Genomic DNA, 15,473 nt, shown 5'->3' on the forward strand with positions numbered 1-15,473 from the left:
CAGAAAAACATTTGATGGATTTCAGGCAATTTTACCCATAATTACCCACTTTTCATATTCAATGGTAACTGTAGGAAAAACTTAATGTGAAATACGTGCGCAAAGTTCCTCTGCTGCACTCAAGAAACCAAAGTTTGCACTCAAGTAAACGTTTCTTTCGGTGCAGCAAACTGTCACTTTGCGCACTAGTTGCACAAATAACTATTTTGAAGATTTATCATAATTTGTTTCAATTTGCAGAGCTTCTACTTGACTCAACGTTCGAAGAATATGGATCACTATTGCAGTCGGGAAGAGTTCGTATTGCAAAAATTCATGGAAACGAAAATCTATTGACAGATGATTCAATACAGGATGAGATAGGGGTTCGACGTCTTTTCTCTGATATTATTGTTCGTGATCGAAACTCCTACAAAGGCAATGGAGTCAAGCTTTTCCGCTCAGTTCCTTGGAGCGACGACTTCCACATTTTCAAACTAATCTGGCTTCCAGGTAAGCTACTTTATATTTACACAGTAAATGTGACTTATACCTAGCAAAATCCTTCAAGTTACCTACAGCCTACAGTAAATATATAAATGATTATCCGTTTTGAACTATCTTCGACAACACTACTGTCTAATTTTTGAATATTAGTTATTAAAAATCTGGTGTGGCACACTCACACAATTTCCTTGCCGTTATGAGAATTGATCACCTGACGCTAGTGTTCTCGCGCGTCTCAAGTCTACTTATAAACAAAGATCTGAGCCAGTTGGTGACAGGACAATAACGCTGGAGACATACGTGGTCTGCTATCTCTCCATAGTGAATGATTAAATAGAATCAACAGTGTTGCCAACAGTTTGTAATTGGCTAATCACATTTTCTCGAATTTCGAGCTTATTTTCAATTTTAGGTGAAAATGTTGCTGAACATTAATTGTAGAGATTTTCATGCACAATCTTTTCCACTCGAAATTGTTTGCTTAAATTGTATCTGAAGCCTGATGATTGAGAATCTAAAATCAAACTTTGCATAGATGAGGCGGAGCTCCTGAAACTTTTACAGGTATGGGACTTATGGCAGTTGATAGAGCTTATCAATAACTATTTTAGGTATGAATTTAAATCAAAATCGTTGGAGCCGTTTTTGAGAAAATCGCGAAAAACCCTGTTTTTGACAACATTTTCTCCATTTTAGCCGCCATATTGAATTGCATTTGTTCGAAATTGTTCGTGTCGGATCCTTATATTGTAAGGACCTTAAGATCCAAATTTCAAGTCATTCCGTTGAAGGGGAGATGAAATATCGTGTACACAGACGCACATACACACACACACACACACACTCACACACACATTATACAGACCAATACTTGAAACGTATAGAAATTTAGAAATTGGGCTACCTTAATTTTTTTCGGAAAAAGCGCTCCACATTTGAGTACTAGTTTTTAATAACTAAATATCCAATAATTAGACTGTAGTGTCGTCGAAAATATTTCAAAACGGATTATTAACTCGCAGTTCGTCATGGATAGTGAAATAGATGAATATAAATGAATTATATACAGTCTACAGTGAAAAAACTTGTAAATTAATACGGTAATAATATTTAATTCCTGACAGCCTGATAACGCATGAAAATAAGAAGCTACCAACGACGCTTGTGGGAATTTTCACGTTCCTTGCATTTCATTTTTCCATGATCCATCAAAAATTGAGTGACTTGAAAAAAAATGATAAACCGAATCTTGAAACATTTACTTAACTATTTTTCAGATAAAATGCTTTTCTCCGTTGATAATGGTGAGAACTATGAACTATTTCCCGAAATAAGCACAAATTTAATGGATGCTCTGAATAGAGATGAAATAGAGTTAGACGAGAGCCTTAGGAGTAATTCTTCTTACAACGCACCATTTGACACGGAGGTAAGTGAAAGTGCTGATAATCAAAAAAGCTTGAACTAGAAAATTGCATCAAAATATGTTGTTTCATATTATCACCCTAATGATTTCACTGAAAATTCAACTTCAAGATAATTCTAATAATGAATTCTTGAAAAATATATTGGCTGATATGTTTTAGAAAACTTAAAATAAATCGTACGGTAATCATTTATCAAAGAAATCTCCTATATTAAGTTGTGATGGCGGAGAAAGAATATTATTTTATTCTACTGGATGAGAAAATAGTATAAAAAATTCGAATAAGCGTTATTTCATACAAACTGAATAGCTTGAATAACTAAAATGATAGTTTCTCGATCAATAGTGAATTTGAAATTTTTTTATTCACTACCGTAGGTACCTATATAATATTTTTAATGTTAAACTAGATCCATTATTGAAGTTTTTTGTTGAATATAGGTAATACTGTAGAATGTAGAAAAGCTACTGCTGAACTAATTCAATCTCTACTGATCCTCCATCTATCATTTTTGTAGTTTATATAAATACAAACTTAGATGTCATAGTTTGGACTGTTCCTTTTTCAGTTTTTCCTGTCATTGGGTGTATCTGTGGGAAGATGTCCAGAGTATACAAGAGGATTTGATGATCTAAGGCCATGGTCAAGGAAGGAGAATACCAAAGTAAATACATTATTTCCAATACCTTCATATTTGATAAACTTATTAATTATCTGATTCCATATTGCTGATGATACATTTCTTAGCTTATTACTTCCTCTGATCTGCTTGAAGGAAAATTAGGATGTTTGTTTCCTATATAATAGCTTTTTTTATTTATTTATTTACAATGCAAATGACACTAATGTAATAACATTGGAAGATATAATAATATAAGATCAAAGAATAGTTCTTTTGCTATTTTTCTTCCAAATTTATAGGTGACAAAGTCCGAGATAAGGTTAGAATTTCAGGCGTACAATTTTTATAAAATTTTAGTCCTAAATTAACATGAAAACTACCTATAAATTTTGAATTTAGATGGCTTGCATTTTGTATATTTTGTGAAATAGGAAATTTATTAAAATTGATATACTGTAAAGTACCTATCAATTTCATCTATATTTTAATATATAAAATTACTAGCTCCCTTTTCATTTGCTTTGAGACAAGACCAATAATTTGAAAATAAATAAAAAATAGTATAATTTATAAATAATAAATTAATTTTTCAACTCAAAATAACATTAAAGTTATACTCAACTATACTGATTAAATCAAATTCTTCACACCAACCATTTTTATTTATTTTTGATATTTCAAAACTTTTCCAGGCTGTACTGAACTTCTGGCAAGACCGCACTCACTGGCACACCTCGTGGAATGGCAAAGACACTTCTCTACAAGTTGATTATGTCCGAGTGACTGCTATTTGAGCAGAACGTCTAATAAATGTAAATAGAATAAATAAGATGAATAATAACTTCATTCATTGATTCTTCTACCCTCTTTACAGTCGTTAAAACTCAGCAACAGCTGATGTGTGAATTTTGTTTACACAACATGGAAAATGGAGAGGATGTATACAATTCGCTAAAAGGTGCCACGTTCTTAATTCATCTTATTTCAGGATCGGTGGCAGGAATGTTAGAATACAGTATATTCTATCCTCTGGATACTGTAAAGGTATATGTCAAGTAGAAGCTAGAATATGATCAAAATTTATTGTAGAGAGAGTAAGTTTGGATTAGTAATACTTGAATCAATGAAGGTTATTATTCAACTAGTGTACATTTTCTTTGTATAGAAACAGATTTTTACTTAAATAAAAGGCTTTTTTAAAACTTTTCCTAATGGTATAAACTTATTTGTTGCAAAGCTTGGATATTGTTTTTAAAATTCCTGAGTTTGAGTTTTAGTGTAGCTTTTCAAATTACAAATTTCAAGATACAACAGATATAAGATCAAAATTATTGATATTTTTTGCCATACAATGTGGTCAATCCTATTTAGTAGATCCCAATTCACTTTCAATAGTAAGGCCCACGTTATAATGGCAGTGGTATTTAAATTTCATCCATTATCAAGAGATGAGTTGTCAAGAATATTAAAAAATTTGAATAACGAAAAAACAGTAGGATTGGATGGGGTCTCAAGCAAAATTTTAAAAGAATGTGAAAATGAATTACTGGACCCTTTATTGCATCTCCTTAATACTTCACTAGAGCAGGGTATTTTCCCTGATGATCTGAAACAAGGAAAAATTATGCCAATTTTCAAGAGCGGTGATTCTGAAAGAGTTGAAAATTATAGACCCATTAGTATTCTAAATGTAATAAGTAAAATTTTTGAAAGAGTAGTTTTAAATAGGCTATTGATGCACCTGGAAGAAATTAATTTCATATGTGATGAACAGCATGGGTTCCAGAAAGGGAAATCTACTAAGACTGCAATAGTATCCCTTGTTGAAAGACTAATAGATATAATAGATTCAGGTGAGAAGGCAGCCGCAATATTTCTTGATTTATCCAAAGCTTTTGATTGTGTGAACCATAGAATATTATTGGAAATACTAAAAACTGTAGGTGTGAATGGTATAGAACTAAAATGGTTTGAATCATATCTCATAGGTAGAAACCAGTGTGTTGAGCTTACCAAGGTGGATGGGAATGAAATAGTAAAAATTAAATCTCAAAAACTGGAGGTCCAGGCTGGAGTACCTCAAGGCTCAATTCTGGGTCCCTTACTGTTTCTGTTGTATGTGAACCAACCAAAAGAGTTAAAATATCACAGAGCTCTGTTGTTTGCTGATGACACATTGCTTATCTTTAACAATTATTTATTAGATAGTCTAGAAATAAATGCTTTTACTGGAGTACAGTCAATTGTCCAATTCTTGAAGCAAAGGCAATTAACAATAAATAGTAAGAAATGTCAATTCCTACAATTCAAAAGTAAATATAATTCAGTAGAGGATAGAGAAATAAATGTGTTTGTAGAGGAAAATGAATTAGACCAAGAAGAGAAAGTAGCATTCTTGGGAATTTTATTGGACAGGAAATTAACATGGCATCCTTACATTGAGAGGATATGTAATAAGATATCATCTGGGGTATTTGTCCTGCGGCAGCTTGCTAGGCTGAATGATAAAAAACTACTGTTAACTGCTTACCATGGACTTATACTATCTCATATTAGGTATGCTATTTTAGTATGGGGTAATTCATCTCAACAAAATATGGACAGGGTGTTTAAGATTCAAAAGAAGGCACTCAGATGTATAGAGAAAGTGAATAGGTTAGACTCTTGTAGGCCTTTATTTAAAAAGCTTGGTCTATTAACTGTGCCATCTTTGTATGTATATGAAGTTGTAATGCATGTGAAAACGAGTGGTGTGATCCAGAATTCAGATGTTCATGAGTATAATACGCGAAACAGAGCAGGTTATCATATAATGGGTCACAATAGTAGGTTATTTGAACAAAAACCAGATTATATTGGTAGGAAATTTTATAACAAGCTACCTCAAATCTTGAAAAGTAATGATGATTTGAAGATTTTCAAAAAACAAATTAAAAAATATTCAGTTGATAGAGCTTTTTATAGTGTACAAGAATTCCTTTCAAACCTAAACTAGGTTGAACTACTTAGTGTTAGAATTATTATGTAATAACATGACTTGTCTTATACTCCATGACTGGAGTCTTCAGGACGTAATCTTAAAAAAAAAAAGTGGAGAACGATAGGATAACAACACTGCAGATCCTCTGTCTTGTCAATGCCTTCTATAGACGGTAGCTGATACAGGCTCATTGATGTAATATTAACTGTTCATTCTTTTATAAATAATCAATTATATTTTATTAAGCAAGAAATTATATATTTTAATAATTTAATAATTAAGATGAAATATTTTGTTAATTATTAATTATTGATTCTACATTGTTAAAAGACGATCTGGCAACGGAGCAAAGCAAGAAAGAGATAGCGCTATCCGCTTTTTGAATGATAGACAAGGATAGCAATACCATTGCTAATCAAAGACTTGCCATTATAACGTAGACCTCACTACAGATGTGTTGCACCAAAATATATAATGCATCTTGAAAAAAATATTTTACTTACGAAGCAGAATTGTCACATTTTTAAAAAGAATAGAATATCAAAATTATGAATTAAAATATCAAAACTATAAGATGAGACATTAAAATTATAAAATAATTTGAGGAATGTCTCTGAAAAGCAATAAAATTTCCAGAATGAATACAGTTTTGCTAAACAATTTTTTCAAGTTTATTTACTTGATTCAATACTCATATCAATTTCAAATAAGGTACATAGATAGTAGGTTATTCAATCTAAAATTCAGGGACTACCGAATTGGAATTGGTTATTAACTGAGTTGAGACCGTAAAGCTGCGTTTAAACCAAAGTTATTAAAAAAATGTTTATTTTCCCGTCCTTACAGATTCTATTAGATTAAACGAAGCTTGTCAAAGACACATGCACATCTTGTGTATGATAAGTTATGTTCAATCTAATACAATCAATAAGGACGGAAAATAAACATTTTGTTAATAACTTTAGTGTAAACGCAGCTTTAGTTCTTATTTAGAATTATGTTCAATAGTATGTTCATTCAATCGTACTCAGTTAATTCATTTGCTACAGATTTTTCAAATAAGAGAGTTATTTTTCAGACAAGAATGCAGGACTTGACACACGCAAATAAGAGTGTTTTCAGAACAATGGTAAATATGTGCCAGAATGAAGGGCCGTCTTCGTTATTCAGGGGTATGACTATATTTGCTGGAGGCTCAGCACCTGCGCATGGAATGTATTTTGTTGCTTACGAATATTTCAAGGTCAAAATGTCAAGTCATTTCAATAAAAATATAGCTTATGGTGAGAATCTTTCGCTATTATAGCTCCAGTACAAAATTTGATAATTTGTTTCAAATCCAAAATAACTTGTGAGATCTCCTTTAGGTGATTCTGATAAAACCACACCATGAAGTATAGTAATTTACTTTTACAAATAGAAAGAAAAATAAAAAATCTCAGTACCCTTTTTGAATAATTTAATCACAACATGAATTCAAAAAGGGTACTGAGATTTTTTCTTTTTCTTTCTATTTATATTACAATAAGTAGCCCTATACAGAAAAGAGATAATTTACTTTTATTATTATGAATAATAGTGATTTGGTAGATTTTTTATTTTGCTAGTACCTACGTGAATAAGATAATTTTTTTATTATTGAATCTCCGTAATGAAGACTTTGGTTTGCAGAGCTGTTAATTTAGGAACATATTTTATATTGATCATAATGTACTTTCATCAGATGTATGATGAAAAATGCAAGTTTGTTTGCTATTTTAGGAAAAAATACACAAAAATTATAATACTGTAGCTTAGACTTCAACGAAATTTTTACGTTTTGTAATTTGTAATTACAGTACAATTATATGAATTTGTCTAAAAAAACGTACAGCATAATATTGAAGAATTGATATTCTTTCTAACAATTCAACACACAGTTGAAGTATCATATAACGTCTTTTGGACTGATAAGCAATCAAAATTCTGGAATGGAATAGTAAGGGCTATAATTTTTTTTCGTTGTTTTGTCGTTGTTAAATAATGAAGGTATTTTTATAATTTTATTCAAATGAGATTGTCATTGAAAACATGATACTAAATTGTATATTATTATCCTTTGTTTGATGTAAACACTCATTGCATTGGTTCAGGTTCCATGAATCTATCAGTTGATAATTTTGTGATTTTTTGTTAAAATATAAGTTTAAATATTACAGGATTGTCCGGAGCTATTGCAACTACAGTACATGATGGTTTGATGGTGCCGATTGAAGGTCAGTCCCTACTTTCCCTTGAACTTCTTACTTTTCAAAATTTACATAATTTCTTGTTCAAATCGTTCTATAATCTGCCCAATTCCTTCTCTTCGCCATCTAGGAACTAATTCTCAAGTAGCCTAAGCTAGTAAATATCAAGAGTGTGATTTTTCATATTTATTTGATATTCAAAACTCCGTAACATAAGAAAAAATAGTAATTAGGGAATATTATTTTTGAATTAGCTAAATCAATTATACAGAGTGATTCATATGTATGGGAACCCTTCAATAAGTTGGAGACTGTTGTAGATATAATAATGTAAAAACCCATTGTGTGATACATCATTTTGAAGGCCTTTTCAAAACGAGAAAGATGACATCAATAAAAATGTTATATGCTACTTTTATCCAAAATGACGGCTGATTGAACTTTATCAATTATTTCCTTAAAAACTAAAACTAAAAACTAAGCCATTTTGGATACAAGTATCATAGAACATTCTAATTGATGGTATCTTTCTTGTTTCAAAAAGGCCTTTAAAATGATGTGCCACACAATGGGTGTTTACATTCGAGTTACAACCCCTAAGTCACCCTCTTATGAGGGGTTGAAATTCAGTTGTACGTCAAAAGGTGGAGTATTTGAATAACTTATCCTGAAAGTTACAGTATTATATTCACAACAGTCTCGAATTTATTGAAGGGTTCCCATACATATGACTTAGACTACTCTGTAGGCTATATCAAATAATACTGAACATTGTATTTTCTATCAGCAATTGAACATATATAGCTCACAACAAATTATAAGGATTGGTAATCATTCCAGTACGTGCGTACTGTTCCTTCCTTCCTCATACAATGGACAAACTGTACTCTATAATTATTAGTATATATACACTCTTGATTTGTTCTACTCTAATATACTGAATATTTGATGTGCCGTATATTCTATAAGATTGAAATTAAATTACCTTATTCATAAATAATTATAAATGAATAATCTCCTTTGTAAATGAATCCGTTGAACAAAATGTTGAACACATTTTGAGGAATTCGTCCATCCTTAATTATATTCTATATTATATATAAATAAAGACCATTTACAAGTTTAAAATGCTGAGAACATCGATTGATGAAAATTGCATGAAGATTGTCTACTATTCCTTAGTTCAGTCTCTGCTTACCTATGGGATTGTAGGATGGGGGGGAACAAACTTAGTGCACCTTGACTCCCTCTTAAAAGTGCAAAAACTAATAATGAAGATCATCAAGCAGAGGCCACCTCGTTATCCGTCAGACCAGCTCTACAATGAGTTTGGTGTAATGGACATAAGACAGTTCTACTCCTTGGAAATAATTTGCAGACTACAAAAAAACCCGGAAAGTTTTCAACATACCAACCACAGTCATAACACAAGAAACAGAAACATTCTTATTAGGAACGTGGCTAGGAAGGCAATATATCAACGATACTTCAACCACCTAGCACCAAAACTCAACAATCTACTTCCTGCACAAATCAAGTCAATAGAAAACTCAAGAAGATTTAAAACTGCCTCTGAGAACTGGATTATTTCAACTGGAAGACATCATATATAAAACATAATCTCAAACAATATGTGAGCTCACTTACCCAACGTATTTGCAGTTTGCACCCCCACCCAGAATCTATCACTACTACTAACACCTACTCCAGTACATAGGTTTCCCATAGTAGGTTAATTTCCAATAGAATTAAATTCCATATTTTTTCATACCTAAGCATATAGTATTGTAGATATTTTGTACTTTTTATGTTTTAATTGCTTGATTGTAGTTTTTAAAGGAAATAAATGTATTTATTATTATTATTCTACAACTTATAGGCCACATTTTACAACGTCTTGCACATTCAACAAGTTCACAAGTTACATTACAGTTTCGAAATACATTCATCTGATATTTCACAATGGTTTGCCTTTCCAGCAATCAAACAGCGAAGACAAGTTGAAGGCAGCCCTTACAAATCGAATATTGATTGTATTGTGAAAATGTACAAACAAGAGGGAATCCGATCATTCTATCGCTCATTCACTACTCAGTTGTTGATGAACATACCGTTCCAATCGGTTCATTTCATTGTGTATGAATGGGCCAGCCATGCACTGTCTCCCGAGGAAGGCTTCAATCCCCTGAGTCATGCCACGGCTGGAGCAATTGCCGGTGCATTGGCAGCGTTTATCACCAACCCTCTGGATGTATCAAAAACACTCTTGAATACTCAAAAGCATGAGGTTAGCAAACTTGAATTTAGAATCAATCTTATGGTATTGATATTTCTGTATGCAAGCAGTACATCATACGTTATAGAGAAAATATAGCATAAGAAGATACCTCGTATCTCATGGCGTAGGGCGTTTATATTCCAAATTTCAAGCTGTGGTTTTTATTTTTGTCAACTGAAGCCGATTACTGTCTATTATTGAACTGTTTTGATCGGGTGAGAGTGTAAGAACGGCACAGTATGAGAGACATATAGCTTCAACAAAAACAATTACTATAGTGAGGTCCACCTTATAATGGCAGTGAAGAAAGATATAGGAGAACAACGTTGCCGATCCTCTGTCATGTCAATGCCTTCTATATAGACGCTAGCTGATTTATTGATGACAGGTTTATTGATGTAATATCAACTGTTCATTCTCGTTGACCGAGCGAAGTGAGGTCTAGGATTCAAGTCGACGGTTTGGCATTTCTCTTAATTTTTAAATGTTTATATGTTGCGCATTTACGGCGAAGCGCGGTAATAGATTTTCATGAAATTTGACAGGTATGTTCCTTTTTTAATTGTGCGTCGACTTATATACAAGGTTTTTGGAAATTTTGCATTTCAAGGATAATATAAAAGGAAAAAGGAGCCTCCTTCATACGCCAATATTAGAGTAAAAATCAGGCTATAGAATTATTCATCATAAATCAGCTGACAAGTGATTTCACAGATGTGTGGAGAAGCCAGTCCATTGCTGTATTTCCATAAGGTCTATAGTTTCAATCAGGTAATAATAATTATTATGGATGAGAATACTGCGTGAGGTCTACTGTTCACAGAACTATATTTTTCAATAATTTCATAATGAATTTTCATAATATTAAAATGAAATATTTTGTTGATCAACTATTAATTCTACATAGTTAAAAACGATCTGGCAACAGAGCAAAGCGATAAAGAGATAGGGTTATTCGCTTTGTTGAATGATAGACAAGGATAGAAATACCTTTGCTAAACAAACACTGCCATTATAATGTGGACCTCACTATAGTACAGTAGTTGTTTTTATTAGTAGTAATTCTTCATAGTTAAAAGACGACCTGGCAACACAGCAAAGCGAGAAAGAGATAGGGTTATCCGCTTTGTTGAATGGTAGATAAGGATAGCAATACCATTGCTAAACGAACACTGCCATTATAATGTGCGAACCTCACGGCGGTAGTAGTTGTTTTTGTTGAAGCCAAAGACCTTAAAGTGATAAGACCTTAGAGATAAGATAAGATAAGATAAGATAAAGACCTTAAAGAGATGCATCTTTAAGGTCTTTGGTTGAAGCTATATGTCTCTCATACTGTGCCGTTCTTACACTCTCACCCGATCAAAACAGCAATAATAGACAGTAATTGGCTTGAGTTGACAAAAAATAACTTGAAATTTGGAACATAAACAACCTATACCATAGGGTATCTTCCTATGCTATTTTTTCTCTATGGTTATGTAAGCAGGTATGACTCTCCCACAAACCAATTGACACACCTCCCTAAACCCTCAAGAATTAGAAAATTTCAGCTCCTCTCCCATAAATTGGGAGCCTAAAAATATCGTCAGTAGTCATTTTGAACACTGCTGACCTTTTTTGAGATCCCACCCCAAGATTTTATTTTAATGCTCTTATAACGATATTTTTTAAATATGTATTATTCCAATTAATCAATGAATACAATACAGTGAAGTACTTCTCAAATGTGAAAATTCGAGTGAATATACGTACCGGTATCATTGAATATTGAGTTGACTATTTTTTCAGTATTTGGTCCCTATCTACATGAAATAATATTCGTTAACATTTAAAATGAATAGTTAATTATAGAATTTCACTGTTATCTAGTCCATTGTACGGCATTAATTTATTCTTTCAATATTTCTTGCTAAAGAAGATAAATTCAACAGTAAGATTAGTACAAATATACTGCTTAATACATTCAACAATATATAATTATATACCGTTGGTTCAGCAATAAAACTTTTTACTTCTATATAGAAATATATAATAATTTCATAATATTCATAAATATTATCATTATATTAATTTTTGTAGTTTTTCAAACCTTGAAGTTGATTTAACATTATCTGTGTACTGCCTACTTACGGTAGGCCTTATCATGTAGTCAATATGCCAGTTTTGGGAGTACGGTAGGCTACTTTTGCTAACTTTACCATCACAAATATTCTCTCTTGATTCTTGAATATCTTTCTGTTCATTCTAAGGAAAAAGTAGTTGGCGTGTGGAATGCGATGAAGAAGGTTTATGCAGTGGCTGGTCCATCAGGCTACTTTAGAGGAGCTACAGCCAGAATCTTGCATGTCATGCCTGCTACAGGGATTTGCTGGGGAACTTATGAGAGCATGAAGTATGGATTGAAGAGAGTCTTGTAGCAGTAAATTATTATACGATTCTTATGTCAACAAATGAACTTTTATTTCACGTTATGTAAGCAATCAAAAGTCTAGAAAGCAGTGATAGAATTTTATCTGAATATAAGCTGTCATTCTGTTAACCTGTATTTCAAAAAATACAATTAACGGTTAAGGTTTCTTTTAACTCAGTAAATTGATTCAATAATAACTGAACATTGAATTACCGTATTACGGTTATAAAGATAATAATCATGATAATATAATGATTATCATATAATCATAATAATTATATAGATATCATAATAATCATGGGATATAGGATACTTTTTAAGCTGTATAACTTAAGTTACAGTGTAGGCTACCGTACCGTAATTTTACTCTATACACATAAAGATAAATATTTTCAAAATTTTTATTCTTTCAAGAGTTCTATTCTCAAACTCGATTCTCGAATTGAGTTTTAAAATTGTTATAGAGAACAAATTTCTCTATAAATATACAAGTTTTTTTTTACGGTTTCATGGCCAGTAGCCTACTCTGTTTTAAAAGTCATGCGTGTTTCCCGCCATTGTCACTGCCATTCCTTCCCGCCATGAATGGCAGAAATGAGATTGTTATATACAAAAATAATTGGAATACAATTGATAAGAATATTGTATAAATGTTTTTCTTATCAAGATGATATGAAAAAGTACACGATTAGAACAGAATTGAGAAAAAATCGCTTGTAGCATCACCAAGTTAGATAATCCGGTGTACTATAGTTTTACTTTTTGCAGTTGGTATCACTGATTTGTAATGGTTGAAAATTAAAATGGTTGATCTTTGTAGGAGTTGAGTAGTGTTGAGTGTTGAATGTGTAGATAAACGTCGTTTGTTATTGGGTGTTGGGGTTATTTTATGCCAAGGGAGAATGGGTAAGTCTTTTATCAAAATTTCTTATTTAATTAACCATCATGTCAGTAAGTTCAAACATCTTTTACATTTTTTTCACTGATCATTTGTTGGGATAGGTTCAGTATTTGAGCAAGCACTAGTTGCAACTACTGAGCTGAAATAGTACTGAAATCTATTTTTGTAAGGAGGTTTTATGTATATTTACTATTTACATTTCAATGATTGAAGCAGGTTAATTGGTCAATTCTACTTGATACATAGTTGGACAGCTACTAAAAATCTTTGTATTGAATAAATGAATTGGATTTGAATGTTGAAAATTTTATGACAAGATTGCTTGAGAACAATCTAATATATACGACGAACTTTTGATTTATAATTAAAAAATACATTTTTTATATGAGAGGAATTATTCTTACTAATAATTTTTCATGATATGCATGAAGTACTTGCTTTTAAACAATGGGGTAACCTAACCTTAATTGTCATCAGCTGGTCATAAATGTTTATTTTTTATCATAGTACTTAAATTAAACAGTGTAATTTCTTGAAAACTACTCTTATTTTGTTAGAAAATTTTTCGAATTATATTAATATTGTCTAAGTCTGTTCATTTTTGTTGTAAGTTAGTTAGTTCTTAGTGATAACCAATTGAGCCTTAAGTCGTTGTCCATTTGTGTGCTAGTTCAACTAAATTACTTTCATCTTTAAACTTTGAATTTTCAATACATATTTTTTAAACCATTATATAGGTCAAGTGCGTTGGCTAACGAAATTGACTTATCCCTTTAGGCTTTTTCTAAGGATATAACAGGATAACATTCAAAGTGCAAGAGAAAAACATTCGTAGTGACTTATCAGTTATTAGTTAGTGTCACTATTTTAGCCTGTAGCCTACTTATAATTCAACTTCAATAAGTTAGCCCGTATTAATTGCACACATTTTTCTATTCTACATACAAATTTGTAAGTTATTCATTTTGTGGGTTTTCTAAATGTATACATATTTTTGTGAATGTACTGTTAATTTCTAATGTATTTTTTAAAGTAATAAATTGAATTGATTTAAAATTCACAGATGCAAATGAATTGAAATCGCAAGTAGGCCTAGTCACAAGACTGTTACAAAACTTACAATATATTCAAAGAAACGTTGAACTACATTGTACTCTTATAAAGTTTGGAGCCTTGTTCATACCACTATGATTCGCATAAGGGCTATTAATTCCCATTAATTATTTCGCGTAACTTGAATAGTTGCCAATTTTGATTCCAATCTAATTTATTTCAGAAATAATTTTCTTTCCTTCTAAATTTCTTGAATCCACCTACGTTTCCTTTTATAGTCATTCTAAATTTCTTGAAATCCACCTACCTTTTATAGTCTGTATAAAATGAGTTTAAACTTTGTCCTTCATATGAAGAAAGTACGGTACAGCGTTGCCATATTTTGAAAAATGGCAGCTTTCTAAAGTTTTTAATTTAAACCACAGAATTGTTTGTAAAATATCATCCCCGATATCCCAGTAGTGTTGTAGTTTAAGGGTTGAAGGATTAGGGGAAAATTAAATTTTTTGAAAAGATTGAAAACGTTGCAATAATATGGTAACTAGGCGAGGGGAACCTAGGGGGGTGTGGTACCTGTCCTCTGAAATTTTAACTCCTCAAAACTCAGATAATTTTTTCAAAACTTTTAGTTTATAAATAATTTTTCCATATTTTCAATAAAAACCTCTCTGTCCCTATTAGAGGTAACGGTGCGTCCGGCACAAATTAAGCCATGGATACATTTAGGCCTACCCCTTAAATTTCCTAATTAATAACTTGAAAATCTTGATTAGAGTAGCCTAATTCTTATTTACGACATTAGAGTAATCCTTATTTACGACATGAAATAAACAATAGAAAATAATAAAACTTGAAAATAACCTTAAAAAAATTCCTTTAAAATGTTATTATTCTTAGCTATTAGGATAGTCTAAATGTTCAGTATCAAGTTTATGTGAAAATGTACGTTTATACTAGCCTAATATAACTAGTTGAAGAATAATATCAAGTTATATTAATAAATATATTATAGTTTTATATAATAGTTTACTATATAAATAGTTGAATAGTTCATATAAATAATATCAAGTTATATTCACTAAAGT

The 15,473-nt window shown here is 31.4% G+C and overlaps 3 protein-coding genes across 3 annotated transcripts in view; all 3 read left to right on the forward strand.

The window, feature by feature from the left end:
- LOC111054907 (beta-1,3-glucan-binding protein) overlaps positions 1-3,741 on the forward strand; it is a 21,636-nt gene extending 17,895 nt beyond the window's left edge. Inside the window, exons 5-8 of the mRNA XM_039419547.1 lie at positions 241-492; positions 1,764-1,915; positions 2,482-2,577; positions 3,228-3,741. Coding sequence (XP_039275481.1) covers positions 241-492; positions 1,764-1,915; positions 2,482-2,577; positions 3,228-3,329 — 602 coding nt within the window. The 3' untranslated portion in view covers positions 3,330-3,741. The remainder of the gene's footprint in view (positions 1-240; positions 493-1,763; positions 1,916-2,481; positions 2,578-3,227) is intronic.
- LOC111054908 (mitoferrin) lies at positions 3,408-12,940 on the forward strand. The gene is made up of 5 exons (XM_022342035.2): positions 3,408-3,579; positions 6,594-6,798; positions 7,714-7,770; positions 9,723-10,030; positions 12,274-12,940. Exons 1-5 carry the CDS (start codon positions 3,433-3,435, stop codon positions 12,439-12,441), a joined length of 885 nt encoding a protein of 294 aa, XP_022197727.2. The 5' UTR covers positions 3,408-3,432; the 3' UTR covers positions 12,442-12,940.
- A 253-nt stretch (positions 12,941-13,193) lies between these two features.
- LOC111054912 (bone morphogenetic protein receptor type-1B) overlaps positions 13,194-15,473 on the forward strand; it is a 53,829-nt gene continuing 51,549 nt past the window's right edge. Inside the window, 1 exon segment of the mRNA XM_039419546.1 lies at positions 13,194-13,340. Coding sequence (XP_039275480.1) covers positions 13,337-13,340 — 4 coding nt within the window. The 5' untranslated portion in view covers positions 13,194-13,336.

This window comes from Nilaparvata lugens, chromosome 1 (genome assembly GCF_014356525.2).
Source record: "Nilaparvata lugens isolate BPH chromosome 1, ASM1435652v1, whole genome shotgun sequence".
NCBI lineage: Eukaryota > Metazoa > Arthropoda > Insecta > Hemiptera > Delphacidae > Nilaparvata > Nilaparvata lugens.

Excerpts from the sequence above, each read along its gene's own strand:
- LOC111054908 (XM_022342035.2), top strand. The coding sequence starts at position 3,433 with ATGTGTGAATTTTGTTTACACAACATGGAAAATGGAGAGGATGTATAC. Across the intron at positions 3,580-6,593 it reads ATCCTCTGGATACTGTAAAG|ACAAGAATGCAGGACTTGAC; the intron begins GTATATGTCAAG and ends GTTATTTTTCAG. Across the intron at positions 7,771-9,722 it reads TTTGATGGTGCCGATTGAAG|CAATCAAACAGCGAAGACAA; the intron begins GTCAGTCCCTAC and ends TTGCCTTTCCAG.